This window comes from Lasiosphaeria miniovina, assembly GCF_030549165.1.
Source record: "Lasiosphaeria miniovina strain SMH2392-1A chromosome Unknown B0T26scaffold_5, whole genome shotgun sequence".
Lineage (NCBI taxonomy): Eukaryota > Fungi > Ascomycota > Sordariomycetes > Sordariales > Lasiosphaeriaceae > Lasiosphaeria > Lasiosphaeria miniovina.
Window position 1 is genome coordinate 2,319,645 of NW_026848224.1, and position 20,947 is coordinate 2,340,591.

General features: G+C 54.6%; 8 protein-coding genes across 8 annotated transcripts; 4 read left to right on the forward strand and 4 right to left on the reverse strand.

The window, feature by feature from the left end:
• Window positions 1–318: 318 nt before the first annotated feature.
• On the reverse strand, window positions 319–797 carry B0T26DRAFT_651456 (bola protein; the record flags this gene model as incomplete). Its single annotated transcript, XM_060438277.1, has 2 exons — window positions 319–560; window positions 707–797. The coding sequence occupies 2 exons, from the start codon at window positions 795–797 to the stop codon at window positions 319–321; spliced, it is 333 nt and encodes a 110-aa protein (XP_060294389.1).
• A 586-nt stretch (window positions 798–1,383) lies between these two features.
• Window positions 1,384–2,604, forward strand: B0T26DRAFT_650188 (GTP cyclohydrolase 1 type 2/Nif3; the record flags this gene model as incomplete). Its single annotated transcript, XM_060438162.1, has 4 exons — window positions 1,384–1,445; window positions 1,524–1,711; window positions 1,794–1,886; window positions 2,018–2,604. The coding sequence occupies 4 exons, from the start codon at window positions 1,384–1,386 to the stop codon at window positions 2,602–2,604; spliced, it is 930 nt and encodes a 309-aa protein (XP_060294390.1).
• Window positions 2,605–2,913: 309 nt separating this feature from the next.
• B0T26DRAFT_803972 (Vps51/Vps67-domain-containing protein) lies at window positions 2,914–4,316 on the reverse strand (the record flags this gene model as incomplete). The annotated part of the gene is made up of 3 exons (XM_060447109.1): window positions 2,914–3,971; window positions 4,022–4,136; window positions 4,281–4,316. 3 exons carry the CDS (start codon window positions 4,314–4,316, stop codon window positions 2,914–2,916), a joined length of 1,209 nt encoding a protein of 402 aa, XP_060294391.1.
• Window positions 4,317–5,024: 708 nt separating this feature from the next.
• On the forward strand, window positions 5,025–5,792 carry B0T26DRAFT_651230 (uncharacterized protein; the record flags this gene model as incomplete). Its single annotated transcript, XM_060438257.1, has 1 exon — window positions 5,025–5,792. One exon carries the CDS (start codon window positions 5,025–5,027, stop codon window positions 5,790–5,792), a length of 768 nt encoding a protein of 255 aa, XP_060294392.1.
• A 200-nt stretch (window positions 5,793–5,992) lies between these two features.
• On the reverse strand, window positions 5,993–10,392 carry B0T26DRAFT_650924 (uncharacterized protein; the record flags this gene model as incomplete). Its single annotated transcript, XM_060438228.1, has 2 exons — window positions 5,993–10,169; window positions 10,262–10,392. 2 exons carry the CDS (start codon window positions 10,390–10,392, stop codon window positions 5,993–5,995), a joined length of 4,308 nt encoding a protein of 1,435 aa, XP_060294393.1.
• Window positions 10,393–10,805: 413 nt separating this feature from the next.
• Window positions 10,806–14,274, forward strand: B0T26DRAFT_649425 (Nrap protein; the record flags this gene model as incomplete). Its single annotated transcript, XM_060438091.1, has 2 exons — window positions 10,806–11,042; window positions 11,104–14,274. 2 exons carry the CDS (start codon window positions 10,806–10,808, stop codon window positions 14,272–14,274), a joined length of 3,408 nt encoding a protein of 1,135 aa, XP_060294394.1.
• Window positions 14,275–14,630: 356 nt separating this feature from the next.
• On the reverse strand, window positions 14,631–15,708 carry B0T26DRAFT_753227 (ASF1 like histone chaperone-domain-containing protein; the record flags this gene model as incomplete). Its single annotated transcript, XM_060445639.1, has 3 exons — window positions 14,631–15,021; window positions 15,147–15,495; window positions 15,600–15,708. The coding sequence occupies 3 exons, from the start codon at window positions 15,706–15,708 to the stop codon at window positions 14,631–14,633; spliced, it is 849 nt and encodes a 282-aa protein (XP_060294395.1).
• A 1,379-nt stretch (window positions 15,709–17,087) lies between these two features.
• Window positions 17,088–20,536, forward strand: B0T26DRAFT_753228 (uncharacterized protein; the record flags this gene model as incomplete). The annotated part of the gene is made up of 3 exons (XM_060445640.1): window positions 17,088–17,780; window positions 17,839–19,321; window positions 19,383–20,536. The coding sequence occupies 3 exons, from the start codon at window positions 17,088–17,090 to the stop codon at window positions 20,534–20,536; spliced, it is 3,330 nt and encodes a 1,109-aa protein (XP_060294396.1).
• Between the last annotated feature and the right edge of the window lie 411 nt (window positions 20,537–20,947).

Here is a 20,947-nt window from a genome sequence, read left to right on the forward strand (position 1 = left end):
AGAGGGCAACGCAAGACAATGCAAGGCATGTCTTGGCTTGACAGACGCTCCCTCTGCCATTGTCCCTGATATTAAGAGAGGGAATCCGCTGGACGCAGGGTGAGAAAGGGCTGGCGTGGAGGCCGAGCCATTGGATTTGAGGTTGGAGCTAACAGCTCTCATTGACCTGGGACTGGAGTTCTACGATACGGTAACATGATTCAACAATACTCAATAAAACGAACTGATAGCTTGGGGGACTGCATGATAAGATAATTCGGGTATCGCCTTCAAAAGATGTCTTGAACTAAGCAATCGCAACCGTCCAAGTGGCCATCATCACTGGTCAACGCCATCCACCTTTCCCTCATCTGTTCCGTCCAGTGGGGGGCCGTCGTTTCCGCCCGTGGTGGCCCTCTCTTTCTCGTGCTCGTCAGGAGTTTGACACTTGGCGCTCCAGGCGTGGATTTGTGCGATTTCGTCCTTGAGCGCCGAGTTCACCAGCCGGTGCCTCTTGAGTGAATTCTTGCCGGCAAACTCGGGAGACACTATGAGCGATGTGAAGGATTGACCGCAGCCGCCTGGCATACATTCTGCAGTGTCAGTCTTGGTCGCTGGTCATCACTCCGGATCGGTTGGTGCTTAGACAGAGGGCGCTGCTCATAGCGGGGTGGGGTATTCCATGACTGCACCGGGGCAAAGAACTCTGAAGGATCTGGCCTCGTACCGGACATGTCGGCCACCTCTACATAGGTGGCCTTCAGTCGCTCCGTCAGCGCGTCTTTGAGCGAGCTCTCTGTTATCGCTGTCTCGGCCATGCTGTCCGTTGATATCAGCGTGTCGCGGATGAGGGTACTGAGAAATGAGGCAAGAGCTAGCGAGCATAACTGCGCTGGGAGCTTGCCAATGTCCCGCGCAAATTCTCGGCGGGGCTGGATCTATCTCCATAGGTGGGGTTTCGTATTTTCATACAACCATACCCACTCAACAGGGTTGGGGTTGTATGGTGCACATACCGAGTACTGTCCATAGGTACGGATACAATAGAAGCTTTGATCCAGTTCTACTCAGGTTACCATCTGTTTTTATAATTTCTCCTATATACCGACTGGATCTCACGGTGCTCGCGCCCTTCTCTTGAATAAGCTAGAGTCTGATGGCATAGTGGAATCTGTATACGTAGGTGCACCATTTCATCACGGAATGTAGCCTTGCTCAAGACGGCGGCTGCTAATAAACTTGCACTGGCTGGGGCAGCGACGGAACACAGGCTCGAACACACACACCCACACAGCAAGTCGCTCCTGTCTAATGACTTTCGTAAAAAGTCTCGCCAACTTTACAAGGCGTCTTTCTGTAGTACCGGCAGTTCTCACAAAGTTAAACGCCTTCCCTTACTCGACCATGACGTCCATCATCCAGAGCCCCCTCTTCACTCAGCGCGTGGTGCAGGCGATGCGGTCCCTGTAGGTTACGGCTTGCCCATGTTCGAAACCCGGCCACTCACGCCGCTCGCTTGTTGTGCACTGCTGATTATCCGCCAGATATCCCGAGGAGCTGGCAGACAGGGCCTGGGACAACGTGGGCCTGCTTCAGGAGAACATTGACTATTCACAGTCACCGTCCTCCGCGGCACGCGACGTGTCGCCCATCGTGCTTCTGACCAACGACCTCACGGTCCGCGTGGCTGAAGAAGCCATCCGGAAGCGTGCTTCGGTCATCGTCAGCTACCGTACGGATACGGCTCTTTCCTTCGCGTCGGCTCGCTAGTCCCATGTAGCCGGGTGCTAACTAACCGCCGCCTTACCTATCAGACCCCTTCATCTTCCGTGGGCTCAAGTCCATCTCGCTCGGCGACCCACAGCAGCGTATCATGCTTCAGCTCGCCCAGCATAACATTGCCGTGTGTAAGTCGGGAATTAATCTATACTAGGAGGGCCCCATCATCAAGACCCCTTGCTGGAGTCGTACTTCATATCGTGTATTCGTTCATGGAAAATGGCCACGGCATATTCATCCATTGACGTTTGGCTTGCAGACTGCCCGCACACCGCCGTCGACGCCGCGCCCGGTGGCATGAATGACTGGCTAGCCGACATGCTGGACGGCCACGGGGTAACGACAAAGCGGTCCGTGGTGCAGCCCACAGCTGTGCCGGTGCCTCCGGGGTTTGGGGGTGCCGGATTCGGGCGGCTCGTTGAGTTTGGCCACGTCGTCAACCTCGGACGGATTGTTGAGGCATACGCCGAGGGCCTGGGCGGCCTGCGGTACGTGATGGTGGCGCGGCCAAAGCAGTCCATGCCCCACCTCATCCGGTCCGTGGCTATCTGTGCCGGCTCCGGTTACGACGTGCTCAAGGACTGCACTACCGCCGACCTCATCGTGACGGGCGAGATGACGCATCATAATGCCCTGCGGTTGACCATGCTCGGTCGCTGCGTCCTCACCGTCTTCCACAGTAACTCGGAGCGCCGCTTCCTCAAGAAGCGCCTCCAGCCGCAGTTGCATGGCATCCTAGCGAGTGAGGACGCTGAGACCGAGGTGCTGGTCAGCGAGGAGGACGAGGACCCGTTTGAGATCTGGGACGTCAAGAACATGCCACTACTGGCCTACGACAAAAAGTGAACAGACGCTGTTGAGTACGTGGGAGGGTGTCTGGAAATCCCTACTCTGGCTTCAAGAGCGGTGCACGCCGGATTGTATGACAAGGAGGACACATACATATGTACTGTACATACAAAAACCCTCGAACTTAACGGGTGCACATTGTACATACATGAAATTGCATACAAGAACCCCGCCAGGGAGATATCCAGGCTGATGACAGCATTTCGCCAGAAGTCTTCCAGGCTCACTATGAGCCCTGATCCTAATTTTTTTTTCTTTCTTCAATTCATTGGTATCATATATGAGTGGGGTGGAATAGGTCGTAGACTACGCCGTGCTCGCGGCGCTGTTCTGCTCCAGGGAAACCCTGCCACTTAGCGCTGCATCACCCTCTTCAAGGAGAGCGACGACGTCGTCGCCGCCGAGCCCTTTCTCTCTCCATCTCTCCAGCAGCTGTCGCGGCAGCTCCCACTCGCGCTTGGCTTCGTGCTCTCTCCCCTCTTGCACTAGCCGCCTCACCCTTTCCGGCACCTCAAGCACTCCCAGCACGAGTTCCCTGGTCCTCCGCCTTCGCTCGACCGCCGCAATTTGCTGTCTTTTCGTGTCTTGCTCCCCGCCCTCGCCCTCCTCTTCCCCTGTCCGTTCCGACGAGTTTCTTTCCTCTTGCTGAAACGAGTCTCGCAGCGGACGCTGGACCTCGCGGCGCATCTCCTCGCGCATCCCATTGGCCTGCTCGTAGATCTTGGCGACTACCAGGTCGAGAGTGCTAGCCATGGGGTTGAGGGGGTCCATGGTGGAGCGCATGCGGCGGATGGTCTCGGTGGCGCTGATGAGCTTGCTGTAGTTGTCGTAGACGAGCGCCTTCTTTTCAGCATCGAGGGCTCGCATCTCGCCCAACACGCGCGCATAGGCGCGCAGAAGCTCCGTCAAGCTGCTAGTCTGCAGCGTGCGCGCGACCCAAGCCGCCGCATCGAACCCGGCCGAGTCCAGCTCCGATGTGGCCGTCATCATGTCTCCGCTCCCGCCCGTCGCGCCGGCTCCGGCGGCACCGCCAAAAACCCCATCGAATGGTGCGTCAGTCACCTCGACAGTCGGGGTTCCCGGGCCTGACGAGCTCGCCCCTGTCGCTGCCGCCTTGCGGATATTGTAGTACTCGCGTAGCGCTGCGCGCGTGGCTCGCTTGTTGGGGGGGGCCGCGGTCGAGCCGCTGCCAGCAGCGGCATTATGGTTGGGTGACCCCGAGGCAGAGGCGGGTAGATCGAGACTTGGGCGTGTGGAGGACGTGGGTGTGGTGACAGTCACGGGCTGTGACGAGTTCATGCGCCGCGCCAGCGGTGTCGATGGGTCGCGGGGCGAGGCGATGGTCGACATACCAGCGGCTACAGCTGTCGCCGTGGTAGTGTTGCTGTGTTGGTCCAAAGCAGACACATCAGACCATTGATGGCGCTGCCATCGACGACTTGAATAGTGTGCGGGTTATCGCTAGCTCGTGGGTGACAGGTAGAGGGGCTGACCACGGACGGAATGCGGATGTTGATCGAGAGCGAAAGCTGGAAGTTGTTTTGGGAGCTGCTTGAAGTAAGGCCTGAACCTGCTACGTAATCATGTATGTACGTACTTTATGTACGGTAAGTTCTCTGTAACGCAAGCAGGGAAGCAATACGTACGGAGACAGGGGCTAAAACTCTCCTTACCTTAGCTGCTTGTGCCAAGCAGGCCCCGCTCCACATTTCCCCACGACGAGAACATTCAACACTCGAGTCGAGTATCCCGTACCTCTAGCTAAGGTATGACACTCTAAGTACCTATCCGAATAGTACCTTGGGGAAAGGTGCAAACCCAACGAACGAGATTAGCTCCAGAGGCCTCTTCCCGTTAGTCTTCTACACGCTACCTTCCAGGTTATCAGGTACGACACCAACTTGCTAGGTACCGCTCGTCACCGTTTCCGAGTGACCAACAACGTAGACACTCGCCGCTGCTCATGTTCTCTCTCTCTCCTTGCAAGGCAAGGCAAACTTTGGAAACCCAAATTCTTTTGGTTAGGTACTGGAATACCTAACTATTCACCAGGAAATATTGAAGCAGGGATAGAGACTCATGTCATGTCAACTTCCTTCTCGCCTCGTCGTCTTCAATCATTCAACCTTGTTCTCACTATTCTTCGCACACACCTATTCTAGACCTAAACATTATGAGCACCTCGACATGCCAATCAGTTCATCTAAAAGCTGACCTCGAATCTTCAGTCTACACTTGACGTGGGTACACAGGCAGCAGCAAGGCGTTTTCATTCTACAAACTCGCTCTGGTCCCCTTTATCCTTCTGAGTTCTCTCTGCTTTTTCCCTTGCTCACCAACTTCTTCGAGACCCGCGCGCAGGCGAAAAAAAAAAAACAAGAGTTCAGTCTCAGAACGACCGCAGAAGGGCAGGCGAGATGGAAGTTGCAGTGCAGCTACAAACGGCTATGCGCTTGCAATCTATTCCCGTGCCGTCACTCTCGTGGCTGCGCGAGCTGGTGCAGAGCCGGCGCCCACAGCCACTAGTGGCACTGATAGCGACAGCGCGCACGCGGTTACTGGCCTCGGACCTGACGACGGAGGGGCTGCTAGATGATGAGTACGTGGCGGAGCACTCACTGGCCACCGCCACGGCGGGCAGTGGGCGCAACAACAACTTCACCGTCGAGGTCAAAGAGATGAAACTTGGGCGGGACGTAGTGGTGCAGGTGCTCGACGTGGAGAATGTGACGCGCAGTCGGTGGGAGCAGGTAGAAGAGCTCGAGTCGATTGAGCGCGGGGAGCAGACCAAGGGGCGCGAGATGATTCGGCTGCCTGTGGGAGACGGAGACGACGAGTTGGGCGACAACGCGGCTACTCAGAGGCTGTCGACACAGGGAAATGCTGCCGCTGCTGCCACCACCACCCCCAAGAACGCGACACACAAGCTGGTGCTGCAGGATAGTGAAGGTCGAAAGGTTTACGCGCTAGAGCTCCAACGCATTGAGCGCATCGCCGTCGGCAAGCTAAACATTGGCGAGAAGATCCTGCTCAAGACCGGCACAACGGTGGCGCGCGGCGTCATACTCCTCGAGCCAAATCATTGCCTCATGCTGGGCGGCAAGGTGGAAGCCTGGCATCGGTCATGGCTTGATGGGCGGCTGGCTAGGTTGAGGGAAGGCGTTGGCGCCGACAGACAACAATAATGGGGAGAAAATATGGCTCGTATTGGCAAGAGATATATATCTATCTCTAAGTCCAAGCTTGACGATAGCTGTCCAGCCATTTTAATAACCCTGAGTGGCATTTCCCTTCCTCTGCACCCATATCCACCATGCTATCTACTCCACATTGGTGCACATCTTCATGGCCACATTACCTAAAGGGAGAAAAGCACGGCTCACCATCATCCCATAACTGCATCGACCAGCCCCCGCCATCCAAATTTGTCCCACGGAGAGACCATAACGGCTATCTGCGCACCAGCCACGGTCCCTGTCCCCGCGTATGCCCTCGCTAAATCTTCAGCCTCTAGATCGCCTCGTGGAGCCACGCCCTTAAGCGCGACCCGCAGTGCTGTGGCCGCGGCGACCTCACCCTCATTGCCGCCGCGCACTGCTAGCTCCGACCAGCCGTGCGGCAAGTACGGGTGGAGCATGACGTTAACCTGCGCTTGGTTTGTCGCCAGTTCCTCGGCATTGTCCTCACCCTGCCCCAAGGCGGCAATTGCTCTTAGCACCTCGCCTAGCTGGCTTTGTTCCGAAGGTGTCACACCCTCATTACTAGCTCTTAGGGCTTGCAATTCTTGCACTACCGCCTCCAGGCTCTCCCCGTCGGCGTCTAGGAGGGCAATAACGCCCAGAAGACACACAGACTGCACGTGGTGCGGAGCTCGGCTGATTACGTCAAAGAGAAGTTCTCGCGCCCGCTCTCTGGACTCCTCATCCCCAGTAGCCCATAGGACCTGGGCTAGAATGCAGACCGCGTCTGGGTTTCCTTCTGACTCCTCAATAACAGCCTCGAAAGATGCCAAAGCCTCGTCAAGCTTATCGATGTAGTACTGAGCCAGGCCCATCGTGACGTGTGCACTAAGACGGAGTTTCTGGCGCTCTTCTGCTATCAACTCACGCCCCGCCGCCACCAACTTAGCGTAAGATGCGTCGTTGCTCAAGTGAATAGCTTTCTCTGCCGTCAGAATGGCTTTCTTGTACGAGCCGGCCGCTAGATATGAGCGGGCAAGGTCGGCTTTGGCGAGAATGAGATTGTTTAGTGATTGGGTATTCTGCGTTTCCTCATAATTGGCTTCCGCGGTGGAGCAGATACTCTCGAGCGTGGCGGCAGCGCGGACGTTTTCATTCGTCCGCTCCTGCAAAAGCGAATAGAGATGGCCGTAAGCCAAGTCCAAGGGTCTGAGAGCCTGTAGTTGACTTAGGGCAAGAATGGGCTGTAGCAAAGAAGCAATCGGAACCCCTGTTGGGGACGCCAAGATGTGGTCAAACATAGAGACAGCGTAAAGGCGTCTGGCTGGCAATGACGAGCTGTCGACAATCTCCATGGCATGAGCAAATAACTCCCGTGCTTTCCCGGCGTCTCCAGAAATCAGCACCGTCAGGCCCTGCCCGAGCCAGGCGTGCGAATAATCAGGGTCAGTAGACTGGGCCCTGGTAAAGGCCTCATAAGCAACCCGATCATCGCCTTCCATAAGAGCTAGGGTTCCTAGATTCGTCCAGGCATGGGCGCTTCTCTCGTTCAAGTGGAGGCTTCGGACAAATGAGTGCTGAGCCACGGCTGGGTTGATGGTGCTGGTGACCACTCCAAAGGCGTTCCAGAATTCTGAGTTGCCGGCCTCGAGCTCGATGGATCGCTTGAAACACGCCATAGCTGCCTTTAGATATGTGGTAGACTTCTTGCGCAGGTGCAGCGAGAGACACGTGTGAGCTCGGTATTCTGCCCAGCCCAGATTATAGTACGCCACCGCATGGGCGTGCACGTCGTTGGCAGACACATAAATCGCACGCTTGTGGGCGAGAATTGTTGCTTGGAGAGCCTTTGTCAAGTCCACTCCAAGCGTCTCAACCTCGGGAAAAACTCCATCAGTGATGACAACGGCTATGCCAACCCGGTCGATATCTCGAACGGCTTGGTACTCGGGCGCTGCGTCGTCGCGACCAATCAGGTCCCGGACCAGGTTTGCCGGGAAGCCCGAAACGCGGCTCTGGATGCTCGAAAAAATCGAGCAGGCATCCGCGACGGCCTTCCAGAAGTTGAAAGTCTCCTTGATGGCCGAATGGGCTTGTGTAGCAAACTCAAGCGTCTCTATTGCGAGAGCAACAGACTTGCCGAAAAACCCCTTTTCTAAGCTGTCTAGGGCATTCTCTACTAGAGCTTGCATCAAGGCAATCGTGACACCCTCTTCGTCGGCATGGTTGACTATGACTTCACGGTAAAGCGAAATGGCTTCGTCGAAGTCGCCGAGCTCACCTTTGATTTGAGCAAGTATGAATTTGGTAAACCAAGTCTCGCCGGAGATTTCGGCATCAGCGGAACCCTCCAGCTTCTGCGCATTCATGATCGCCTTGGTCGCTGCGATGTAGCGGCCAGAGCCGTGATAACTCTCGCCCAACCCCACCCATGCATGGTAGTCATTTGGTGAAATCCTCAAGGCCGCCTGGAAGGAAACGATTGCCTTGTGGTAGTCCTGCTTGTTGAGCTCCGCCACGCCGAGGGCGGCTAGTGGCCAGCTGATGCCCTTCCGTTTCGAGCCGGGCGGCGGCTTCACTTTCCCAGAATCAACCACCCTTTGCGCTACAAGCTCGACACGGTCCCAGTCTCCATCATCCGCAAACGACCTTGCGAGTCTCTCTGCCGAAATAACCTCGGACGGGGAGAGTTCGACGGCTTTCTGAAAGCACCTCCGCGCTCTTTTCTTGTCCTTTATGTAATCGGCGTAGTACACACCAAGGCTCGTGTAGGCGGGCGCGTAGTTCAGATTGCTCTTCAGCGCCTCGAGAAAGTACGCATAGGCACCGGTGCGCCTCTTCCTTGCCGATTTAGACGTATCGAGATTCCATATGCAATATCCGAGGCGATATTGTGTCTGTGCAAGGAGCTCCTTTGACGGCTGGCCCTTCTTCGTGAGCGGTGTTATGCACGCTTCTAGTTCCACTTTGCTGGTTTCAAAATCTCCTTTCAAGGCTCTGACCCACGCTGCTTCCGTCCTGACGCGGAGGTTGTCTGGATCGCGCATCAAGGCCCGTTCCAAGAAGTCGATGGCCTCGTCGAACTGTTCCTCCTCCTCGTAGATCAGCCCAACACCAATGAGTGCAGAAGTCGACGAAGACTCGTGGGCCAAGACTCCGTCAAATAGACTCTTCGCTTCTTGGTGGTGACGTGGAGACTGATAGAAGACGAGAGCTGTCCCAAGATAGAGAGAGATTGCATCTTGGGTGTGCCGGAAACTCAAACCTGTCTTGGAGCGCTCTGACTTCAGGTGCTCTAAAGCTTTGCGCATGAGCTCGACGTTGCTTTCATGCTCTTCGAGGTATTGTTGATATTCAGCCATCAGTCTGTACGCCAGCAGAGAGTCTGCGGTGCTGATGCCTTCTGTCATCATGAGTAGCCGGTCCTCCTCCGTCAACGGAACGTAAGTTGTCTTGGCACCGCCGTCTTCGTCGTCTTCGCTTTCATCCTGAGCATCGTCGCCGGCGACGGAGGTGCTGTCTTCCGGAACTTCCTTTGGAAATGGCGAGACAGTACTCGTCAGGAATCCCATCAAGACCCTGTTTAGATCGCTGTCGGGGAAGAAAGAGCAGTACTGCCTGAGCACGGTGACGTCCCATTCTTCAATTTCCTTGTGATCCTGCCAGTTGATTGCAATATCCCACGCGAACTTAAAGGGGTGCCTGATGATGACCATGTCGTTTGCTAGTTTCTGCACAATGTTTGCCTCTCGCTCCATTTCCTCGCCCGGGGGCCATACTAGGAGCCGGTCGTAACAGTACTGCAGCAGCTTCTCCTCGTAGGTGCGACGCAACTCGTCGTCGGATACCCAGTTGATGAGCTGCCTGAACAGATATCCTAGCCTGCTTTGACGGTAGACTTCTCGTTTTACTTCGACTGTGACGTCGTTGATACGGGCACCAATCCTAGTTCGCCGCTCGCCAATCATGGTGTTGATGCGCTTCTTCTCGTCTGTCTCAACGATCTGAGCCTGAATCTCGTATGTCCGTGAGGGCCTGGGGAGGCGGCCCTCGAGCGCCTGGTAGATGGGGCTCCCGGGCAAAATGAGATCGAGGGCTTCAACATACTGGTGGCGCTCACCCTGAGCGCGAGCTTGGTCAATGAAGGCGTCCACAGTGACCTGGCACTTGTGCATGTCGTCGGCATCGCGGTAGATCTCGGCCAGCTTAAGAGCAGCATGCTGGTACTGCTTGAGCTTCCTACCAGCCTGCCGCTGGTAGATTTTGATAAGACCCTGCCATGCCTGACTGTCGGCAGGCTTGAGAGCAGTGGCGGCAAGGAAGGTGGTCTCGGCCTCATCGGGCTTGTTCTTCTTGTCCAACGCAAAGGCGAGGAAGAGGTGGCTACGGAAAGACAGGTCAGACGGGCCGGCACGATGTGATGGAACACGAGAAACTAGGGGCAAAACATAAATAAAAGAATGCACGATACATACGCTTGATAGCTCTTGGCGTCTTTTTGGAGAACGATATTCGCAGCGTCAATGGCAGCATCCCATTTCTGCTGCTTAACAGCGTCGGCAACTGCTCTCAGCAGTGCTTTCGTGCTCACGCTCGTATTCGACATCGCGAAGCTGCACCAAATGGTAAGGTTGGTGATTCGCAGTTAAAAGGAAGAAGGCGCGCTCATGGCTGGTGCATCTTTTTTGCTCGAAGTCTTGTCCAAAGGCACAGAGCTCAGGTAGTAATAATAAATGCCCCTGGGGAAAGAAAGTGTGGGGTAATGACGAGAAGGAGGGTGTCTCCACTATCACTTATCATCTCATCACCCCGCACCAGCCTGCCGGATAACGGCAAACCATATTCCTTTAGTGCCCTTTCGATAGAGGAGGAAAAAAAAAAAGCCGAGAAGGTCATTGGGCAGCACTCCGCACCAGCACCTACTGTGTAACCAGAGCAAAACTTCAAGGCCGCCAATTCAAGCACCCTGGAAGTCGGTCGCAACCCATCACCTACCAAGCAACGCCAACTGCAGCTAAAATGGAGTCGACATCTCCAAAGAGGCGGAAACTGGACCATGGGGACGAGGGCGCCCACAAGGTTCTCATTTCAGGCGTGTCCACCCGATTTTCGAGGTCGAGAGCCTTCATTCTTGAAGCCGAAGAGCTCCTCGAAGAAGTTCGCCTGGACCATACGGTTGCCTTGGAGGGCGTAGACGATCTGCTCCACAGGATCAAAGGCATAGTCGAAGCTATCAAGCCACATGAGCCTCGTCTAGTAAGGCAGCCAACAAACGAACCAAGACCAGTCGGCGAGCTCCCAGCTAACCTCGTGCTAGATTATCGAAGCTGCATCGAAGCTCGAGAAAAAATCCCGAATCATAGTCCCATTTCCCGAGCCGCGCCCTAAGGACGATTCGCACCTCAAAGCCTCGTTTGCCAAGCCGCCGCAGTTCAATGTCGTCGGCAGCTATGTCTCCAAAACCATGGCCAAGACCCAGAAGGCGCATGCCGTGGACATGGTCGTCGTCATGCCTACCGAGATATTCCAAGACAAGGACTATCTCGATCTGAGGTACTTCCACAAACGGGCGTACTACCTGGCTGTTATTGCTGCAGCTCTGCAAAAGGACCTCGGCGGCGAAGCTCGCCTATCATTCGAGAATCTCAACGGAAACCCCCTCAGTCCCATCCTATCCATTCAACCCAAGATCCCCACAAAGGTCTCGAAAAATGGACCTAAAGTCTCAGACAGCACCGAGGCTAGCGACCCGCTGGACTACAGGATACAAGTTATACCATGCTTGCCGGACGCGCTCTTCCCTAAGGCCAAGCTTCACCTCGGAGCTGCTCTACTCCGCAAGGCCTGCGAAGAGGCCGCAGACGTCTCCGCGCAGTCCACCCCGTTCTACAACTCAACACTAACCGCCGAGGGCTGCTTTCTACCCTACTTGCGGGTTATGCGACAGACGGAGAAGAAATGCGCTGCCTTTAAGAATGCCTGTATCTTGGGGCGGGTTTGGTTGCAGCAACGAGGCTTTGATGGCAGCATTCCTGACGGCGGATTTGGACACTTTGAATGGGCATTACTGTTGGCGCTTTTGCTGCAGAGTGACAGAAGCGGAAATGCCACTCTATCCGCCTCTCTCAGCAGCACGCAGCTCTTCAAGGCGCTCATCCAGTTCTTGTCGGCGATCAATTTCGCCGAAACCCCCATTTTCCTGGGCAACGGGAATGAAGATGTGAACTCTGCCACTCAGGCCTGTCCTGTTATTTATGATTCTTCTCGCCAGCTGAACATTGCGTTTAAAATGAGCCCGTGGTCTGCTGCTCTCTTGCACCGGCATGCCAAGTGGACCCGGGCCGTTCTGAGCAATAATGCCGTCGACCAATTCAGTCCGACCTTCATTCTCAAGGCCGACATTCCCCTGCACAACTTCGACTTCATAGCTCGCCTCAACTACGATGGCTCGTCTATGGAGGCGCCGGGCACTGATTCTCGAGGCAGGGTCTGGAGATTCGGCGAGAAGGTGTACAGGGTCTTGAAGAAGGCGTTGGCTGACAGCGAGCTGGGCGAAAGGGCACGTTTGATTCACATCAAAACCCCTGAGAGTTCGTCTTGGTCGCTCACAGGCAGTCCGGATCTGAAGGGTATTGCCACCCTGGAAATTGGGATTCTTTTTGACACAGTCAACATGGCTCGCACAGTTGATCGAGGCCCCTCAGCAGGGCCAACTACGGAGGAGAAAGAGGAGTGTGAAAATTTTCGTCAATTCTGGGGTGAGAAATCAGAGCTCCGCCGCTTTGAACGGGACAGTATTCGTGAAACCTTGATATGGACGTCGACCTCGCCCTTTGGTCTCTGTGAAGAAATCGTGCGGTATATCCTCAAGCTGCACACGGGGATCGGCCATATACACCAAGAACTGACAGTCGACGGCGACGGTCTCTCAGACCTGATTCCCCTGAAATCTACCGACACAGCTATGTTCAATGCGGCTAGGAAGGCCTTTAGCACCTTTGAGCAAGACCTTCGCGAGCTGGATAACTTACCGCTCCATGTCCGACAATTGGCACCCATTTGCGCCGAGCTCCGCCACACGTCAATCAAGCCCCCATCTCTCGAACCTCCCAAGTCAAAATTTGGACCGCAGCCCATGGAAACCGTCATATCGTTTGAGGCATCGGGAAAATGGCCCGAAAACATCGTTGCAATTCAGCGAACAAAGGTGGCATTCCTTCTTATGATTGGGAGTCTTCTAGAGAAGAGCAAGGTCGGCCAAGTGAAGACGTATCTTGGACTAGAGGATGCCAAGTATGAGTCCGAGAACCTTGCTTTCCTCGACGTCGTCTATGATTCCGGGGCATCGTTCCGCCTACGCATACACAGTGATCTTGAGGAGACACTCCTGGAACGCCAAGTCAAAGACAAAACACTGGAGCAACATGTTCGGTCTAAGGCGACTACATTGCTGGCAAAGCTCAGGCGCCTTTACACAAATCTGCCTCTACATAACCAAGCGATGACCACCTTTGCCGCGCGTTTCCCGGCTTTCTCTCCATCAGTCCGACTGGTGAAGCACTGGTTCAACGCCCACAAGCTGTCGTGCCATTTCACGGACGAATTTCTCGAGCTTGCTGTGCTCCATGTCTTCTTATCTCCCTATCCGTGGGATGCTCCATCGAGTGCCAGCACAGGCTTCTTGAGGACGTTACTCTTCCTTGCGCATTGGGACTGGCGTTCTGACCCACTGATAGTGGACACAAGCGGCGACATGTCAGCAGCCGATCGAGTTGCTATCGAAACGCGCCTAGAAGCGTGGCGTAAACTTGATCCAAACATGAACCACACCGTCATTTTTGTTGCCACAGGGCAGGAATCAAACGGGATTGCATACACGGTGCTCGCCGGAGAAGCTAAGCCCTCGAAAGTAGTGGCGGCGCGGATGACAGCACTGGCTAAGAGCGCTTGCCGCGCAATCAGGGAGCAGGACGTGTCCCTTGATGCCAGAAGACTCTTTGTCCCGTCTTTAAATGACTATGATGTCTTGATTCGCCTCAACGGAAAGACCATCAAGAATGCGTCAATAACATATATCACAGGGGAGAGCGAGGAGAGCAAGAGCATAGGACGCTCAAAGTTCAAGAACTTGGATGAGAGAACCGGCCGAGACCCTCTACCCCTCACCCAGCATCCCGCCGAGGTCTTCCTGAAGCAGCTGAATGCTGCTTACTCCGGCCCACTGGTGTTTTTCCGTGGTGTAGTGCGAGACACCACTATTGGGGCAATTTGGAATCCCCAGATGCAGAGGCGCAGTTTCAAGGTGAATCTCCCTACTTCGTACAAGCCTGTTGGACGTGAACCAGGCCAGAAGGTTAGTTTGACTGGAATGGAAGACAACCCTGAAGAACACGAAGAGGTTCTTATTGTAAATAAAGAGGCAATCTTGGCGGAGATTGCACGGATAGGGGCTGAGTTGATCGAGAGCATCGATGTGAAGGGGCAGTAATTTTTTGGGGGGGGCTAGCAGTAATCCAAGCCCAAGTACTTGACTTTTACATTTTACATACCCGTACTAGGTATCAAAAATACAATTGAAAACTTGAATAGTGTGCCCTTTTCCATACTACAGGGGAAAAGAGGGCCCGCCTGCAGCATTACCACGACGAAGCAGATGGCCATCGTTGCAGGCTTGCGACATCAGTTTTCCGTACGTTGCACACCCGTACGGGAAATTCAAATAATCTAGGGTATGATAGTCGCGACTAAAGTTATTTCGCGAAGAAAATAATGCACGAAAACAGTGTGCCCAAGGCAAGAAATCGTGTCCAGGTCCCTAAATCTCCTGGCTCTTGGCCAACTGGATTACTGAACCATGACCTCCTTGGCAGCTCCCGCAGGCGCCCCCACTTTGTCGGTATCGACATCCATCTCATCGACCTCGGCAGCCTCAGCCTCGACTTCCTCTTCCTCCTCTAGCTCATCCTCACTCTCACCCTCGATATCAACGCTGCCGTCATCCGACATCTCGTCCTCTTCGGCGCCGATTTCTACTTCGGGCTCGCCGTTCTCGACTCCGACCATCTCGGCGTCCTTATCGACAGGCTCTGCGCCGTTGGCATCGGCCGGTCCAGCCTCCACGAGCTCCTCTTCCTCCTCGGCAAGTTCCTCGGCGCCATATTCATCCTCGTCGGCGACAAGATCGGCCTCGGGCTGCTCAGGAGGGAACTCAGCGGGAGCTGAGGCCTCAGAATCCCTGTAGACCCACGCGAGAGGCAGTCAGCAGCTGAAATACTTAGGGTAGTGTGCAAAGGCATATAACACGAAACCGTTGACAAAAAGGTACGTGAAATACGAAAATAGGAACAGGGCCTAGCATACCATTTGATATTGAATCTCGTGACACGCGGCTTCTCGGCTAGCACGTTGCGGCGGATTTTCTCAATGACGGGCTTGGTTGGAGGGTCGTTAACCAGCTCCTCGCTATCATACTCATTGTTGACGTAGTAACCGACGCGCACGAACTCGCGGCCGTCGTAGGCGCATGTCAGGAGAATCACCGTGACACCTAGCAGCTCGTCGGTAGGGATGCGCTTAGTGTTGGGAGGGTCGGCCTCGAACACAAATTTGTTGATACCGACGGGGATCGGCCCCACCAGAAGCGAGTCGAGTTCTTGATCGTAGTTGTCCGACTGCGCCGAGCCAACGTAGGTGAGCTTCCACTCGAGGTCTGCCCTCAGGAATTCATGGTCAGCGTAGGCATTGGGACCAGTGGGGAGGGATGAAGAGGCGCGATGCAGAACAATGCAAGGCGAGGGGGCACAAGCAGCGCACCTTTCTCCAGCTGCTCGAGGCATTCAAACGTGATCTCGAACTCGTATTTGTCCGTGAACCGAGCGGGGTTGTTCAAGACGCTGACCCCAAGGAGAGATACGACAGACATCTTGGCGGTACTTCGTGAGAGATCACTAGAAGATATTCGATAGTAACGGGCTGGCTCGTGCAAGGGCTTGATATTTAAGCTGTTAGACAGCTGGATTGTGAAGTGTTTTTCGGTCGCGCCCTTTCCTTTGCCCAGCAGAAGTGCAAGAGAAAAGAGGTGAGAGAAAAATAGAGGCAAAGGGAGATGGTGGTGGCGGTGGTGTTGTGGGAAAGCGCTAATTGTTTGTTGTGGACGCCGTCGCTTTAATCCGTAAGATGAGGGTCAAAGGCGGCGACAGGCTGTCCGCGCTTCTGGGCATCCAAGTGCGTGTCGCGGTCTGGAGAGTTTCGAGTCGCGTAAATTGGAATAAAGCCAAAGCAAAAGCGCGCTGAGCGGGGGCAGGGCCCCTGGCCCTGCCCCCCACCTATGCCATCCCGCCTGGCGCCAAAAACGACTCGGCTCCCGGTCACCGTGGATCTCTTCCTTCGGTGGAAGGTAAGTAGGTACATGGTAAGTAGGTACATGTACATACTTACCTAGATGACTATAGGCAAAGAACGACCGAGTTCGATTCCTACGCTGCAAGCTTATTGAGGTTTGGGCAAGTGGCCCCCCACATTGAAATACCCCCGAACCATTTCTCAACCTAGTGTTTTGACATCGAGGCCCAATTGGGTTTAGACGCAATTGTTTTCACCTGTGCGGATCTGCGACACCGCCACGACAGAATGAGTTGAGCCACACTTCTGGTTAAGATTTAACAGTGGAGACAGCCAAGCCTTGTCCCATCTGCATCCTGGTCTTGCCTGTTCTGGACAGCAAGCTTCGACACTGCATAGTTTCTCTTTTTTCGAGAGAAAGATCGCCGCCGTCGCCCACAAACCCCCATCACAACCATCATTCAGCCTACCGAGCAAGAACTGGGAGAGTATAGCTTACCACAGCATCGTTGGGCGTGCAGCGTCGAGACCGCTAATATTCCCGGATCGGGTTCTTTGTTCCACGACTGTCCCTTTCTTTCAACATCCAGCATGCAGCACCCGCTTCGCATCGCCAGTCGTTAGATCCTTTGCGACGCAGGCCTTCGTGCCCCAAGCATTCGCTTCCGACAACTCTCCGTTGTCGCTGTTTTGTTCTCTTTAACGTGTCAATTCAGCCATCTTCTATCCTCTTACGCGCCTTCGACCTTGTAACGCGTCGCCGATCGAGGCCCGCCCTCGAGAATCTCAGCCAACTGTCGAGTGCTTCTGTCGCCTTGGCCATCAAACACACGCCGCGTGCTGCCCACCTCAACGTGTGCCGCTCTCCAGGTGTCGTTTTTCTTCGGTTTTCTAGCCGAAAACACTACACCCAGTCGCGACGAGCCGTCGTCTCACGCGCGGAGACGATTAATTCCCACGATGGCCGAGTACGACCCTGGTCGCCAGGGTGCTTGGGAAGATAATGAGGGCTTTGGGGTGACAGATGGCGACGACCAGCAAGATCATACTCAGCATAGCAGCCTTGAAGATCAAGCAGAATATTCCGTTGACCCAGCCCCTCATGCTCCTGGTGACCTTCCATCTCCTGATGGTGCCACCGACGATGTGGGTGACTACGATCCAGCATCAGTCGCTTCTGCCCCGGCTCATGATCTCACCCCCAATATGGCTGTCCATCCAGGCCCTCTCAAGCCTTCTCCTCAACCCGTTACGAAGAAGCCGCGGACTGCTGGGGGTTTCATAGACGATTCTTCAGACGACGAGCCGTCTGGGCCTCCTGTTCCGGCCTCTCTACAATCCCCTCCAAATACTAAAGACTCTGCAATCACCCCTTCCACTGCGCCTCCTGCTACTCAGGCGGCTGCGGCCGCAGCTATCCCTATGGAAAGGATTGGGAACCGCTCGGTAGCTGCTCCCTCCCCTCCACCCGCCCCTGGCTTTGCTCAACGAGCCCCTCGTGACAGAATAGCCGCTCTCGAGGATCGCATCAGGGATGACACGAGGGGCGCCTTGGACGCTTGGAAGTCGCTGATTGCCGAGCATCGGGCGAGGAATAATGTCCAAGAATTGAGACAGGTTTATGATCGCTTCTTCGCCATTTTCCCCCAAGCAGTTAGTAGGATCCTGGTTCGTGCCTTGATGTGTAGAAGTGAGGCTAACCACTACGTAGGCTGACGTCTGGGCCTCATACCTGGAGATGGAGTTGGCCATGAATAATTTCCCCGAAGCGGAGCGAATATTTAGCCAATGTCTCTTAAGCACCCCCAATGTCAACCTATGGACCAAGTATCTTGACTACATCCGCCGCCGAAACGACCTCAACGACGGCTCTGGACATGCCCGTCAGACCGTCTCACAGGCATACGAATTCGTGATCGACAACATTGGCCTGGACAAGGATTCCGGTAAAATCTGGACCGAATACATCCAGTTCATCAAATTTGGGCCTGGAGCGGTTGGAGGGAATCAGTGGCAGGACCAGCAGAAGATGGACCAGCTGCGCAGGGCTTACCAACGGGCAATTTGCGTTCCCATGGCTCACGTCAACGCTTTGTGGAAAGAATATGACCAGTTCGAGATGAGTCTCAACAAGTTGACCGGTCGCAAGTACCTTGCTGAAAAATCCGCTTCGTATATGTCAGCCAAGAGCGCCAACACGGCGCTCGATAACATCACCCGGGGCTTGCAGAGAACAAATCTCCCACACCTTCCACCGATGCCCGGGTTCGACGGCGATCAGGAGTACATGGAGCAGGCCAAGATCTGGAAAAGGTGGATCGAGTGGGAGAAGTCTGACCCCTTGGACCTGAACGACGACAAGGAGCAACCTGGCCTCTACCAGAAACGCATCCTCTATGCCTATAATCAGGCTTTGATGGCTTTACGATTCTGGCCTGAGATGTGGGCCGATGCCGCCCAGTGGTGTTTCGACAATGATATCACGACCACGGACAACAAGACTCCGCGAGATGGTAACACTAACGGTCTGGAGTTTCTCATCAGAGGTATTGAGGCGAACCCAGAGAGCGTTTTGCTAGCTTTGAAGCACGCCGACCACATTGAGTCGACGTACCCGGCAGAGGAAAGTGATGACGCCAAGACTATCCGGGGACAGGCTGTGCGAGCTCCATATGACAAAGTCTTGGATACGTTATACGGCATCATCCAAGCCGTTAAAGATCGGGAAGCGGCTCAAATTGCCATGGTCGAGGAATCATCTGTTGGCCATGCCAAAGCAGAAGATGAAGAAGACGGCGAAGAAGCTGGGACTCCCGACATGATAACGAAGGATAATAGTGCTCGGAATGACCACAAGATCAAGGCTATTCAACAGGGAGCCGCTATGCAAACCCAAGTGATCTCCCGCACCATCTCCTTTGTCTGGATTGCCTTGATCCGCGCAATGCGTCGGATTCAAGGGAAGGGCAAGCCTGGCACAGCTCTTGGGGGCATGCGGCAAGCATTCACAGATGCCCGCCAACGTGGCCGTCTCACCAGCGATGTATACGCCGCCGTGGCGCAGCTAGAATGGACGATATATAAAGAGGCTGCAGGAGGCAAAATCTTTGATCGCGGGGCCAAACTCTTTCCCGAGGACGAAAACTTTACTCTGGAGAACATCAAGTATCTCCATTCACGAGATGACTTTACTAGTAAGCGTGTTCAGCGCGGCCCTTCATAAGCAGACGGGCTTTTGGTCTAACAATCTCCTAGATGCTCGGGTCCTCTTCGAAACTGTAGTCAATCGCCTCACCCAAAAGCCCGAATTGGTCCACAAGGCGAAGCCTCTATATGCCTACTTTCACAAGTATGAGTCGCAGTTTGGAGAACTAGCCCAAATTGCCAAGTTGGAAAAGCGCATGACCGAGCTCTTCCCCGAAGACCCAACTCTTTCGCATTTCAACGCCCGGTACTCGAGCGATAAATTTGACCCCATCGCAACGCGCATCGTCGTATCTCCTGCGACACAGCTCAAATCCAAGCAACTGGTGCCTTCGATCGAACAAGCCAATTCGATGCCCAACTCACCTCGCCCGCAACCATTCGTCACGCAAAATAGCCCTCGCCCTCAGTTCCTTCAAGCTACCAACTCTCCAAAGAGGCCACTACCCATCGACGACTTCGACGAGCCTAACCCGCCGCGAAAGATGCAGCGCAATGATTACCACGAGTTCCAGCGTGGCGCATCGCCTCTCAAGGGAGCTGCTGGTCGCCGACTGGATCAGCAACGTCGAATGCAAGGCCAGGGCGCTGCCTCGTACAGTGCCGCTCCTGCCCCAATCGCCCGAGATATCACATTCCTCCTCAGTCAAATTCCACGAGCGGAGACATATGACTATCATCGCATAAATACCGGGAAAATTATTGGGCTTCTGCGCGATACTGCGGTGCCAGATTATGGGGTGTGGAAAATCAATAGGGACGAGCCGGGGAACCCAGCTCTTCGCGGAGGCCATGCTCCATCACACAACCGACAAGCCTCTGCCGAGTATCCTTTGCAGTATGGCTTCCAGAACCGCGACTCGCCTGCTCCCCCGGGCCGTCCAATCAGTCCTTATGCCGGATCCCGCTTGACGTCCGGCTCTGCTACTTATAGGCAAACATCTGTGCGGCCGGGATCTAGCGGGTCCTACGAGCCGCCACCTGCTGCATACTCACAACAAGGCATTCCGCAGTCACAGGCTCCCTATACTCACATGTCGCAAGCAGCATCTCAGGGGCAATTCGAGGGTAATGTTTGGCCCGTCTACAATGCGCCTGCCTCTGCTCCTGCACCTCCTGCCATACAACAGAACTACGGGGCACCGCCACCGATGGGGTATAGCCAAGCTGCACCTCAGCAGGCTTTCCAACGGTATCCCTATTGAGAATTCTTGCTCAGAAGGCTAGGGTGGTCAGAAACTTATGGTTTCTAAGGGGCTGAAGAAGTTGACATGGCTCGGTCTTTTTCGTCCATTTCCGAGGGCAGTCTTGCGCATCTGGCCCGCTTGACTCGCTACATGAAACTAGGGAACTACGTAGTATTTGTGCACAATTTAATTGGCACTCTGTATAAAAGAAGTGAGGATCAGCAGCTCAGTCAATGGAGGTCTGTTCATGGGTTGGCGTTTACAGGTTGGCATGCTGAGGAAAACAGCTTATTTCGATTAGCAGATACAGCAAAGGTGGAAAAGGGGATGGTTGCGCTTGTCTATCGTGTCCGCATTCTAACCTCTGCCCGGAATTCTAGTTATCGAAGGAAACCAACTCTTATATTCGTATCTGTATTCTGGTTACTA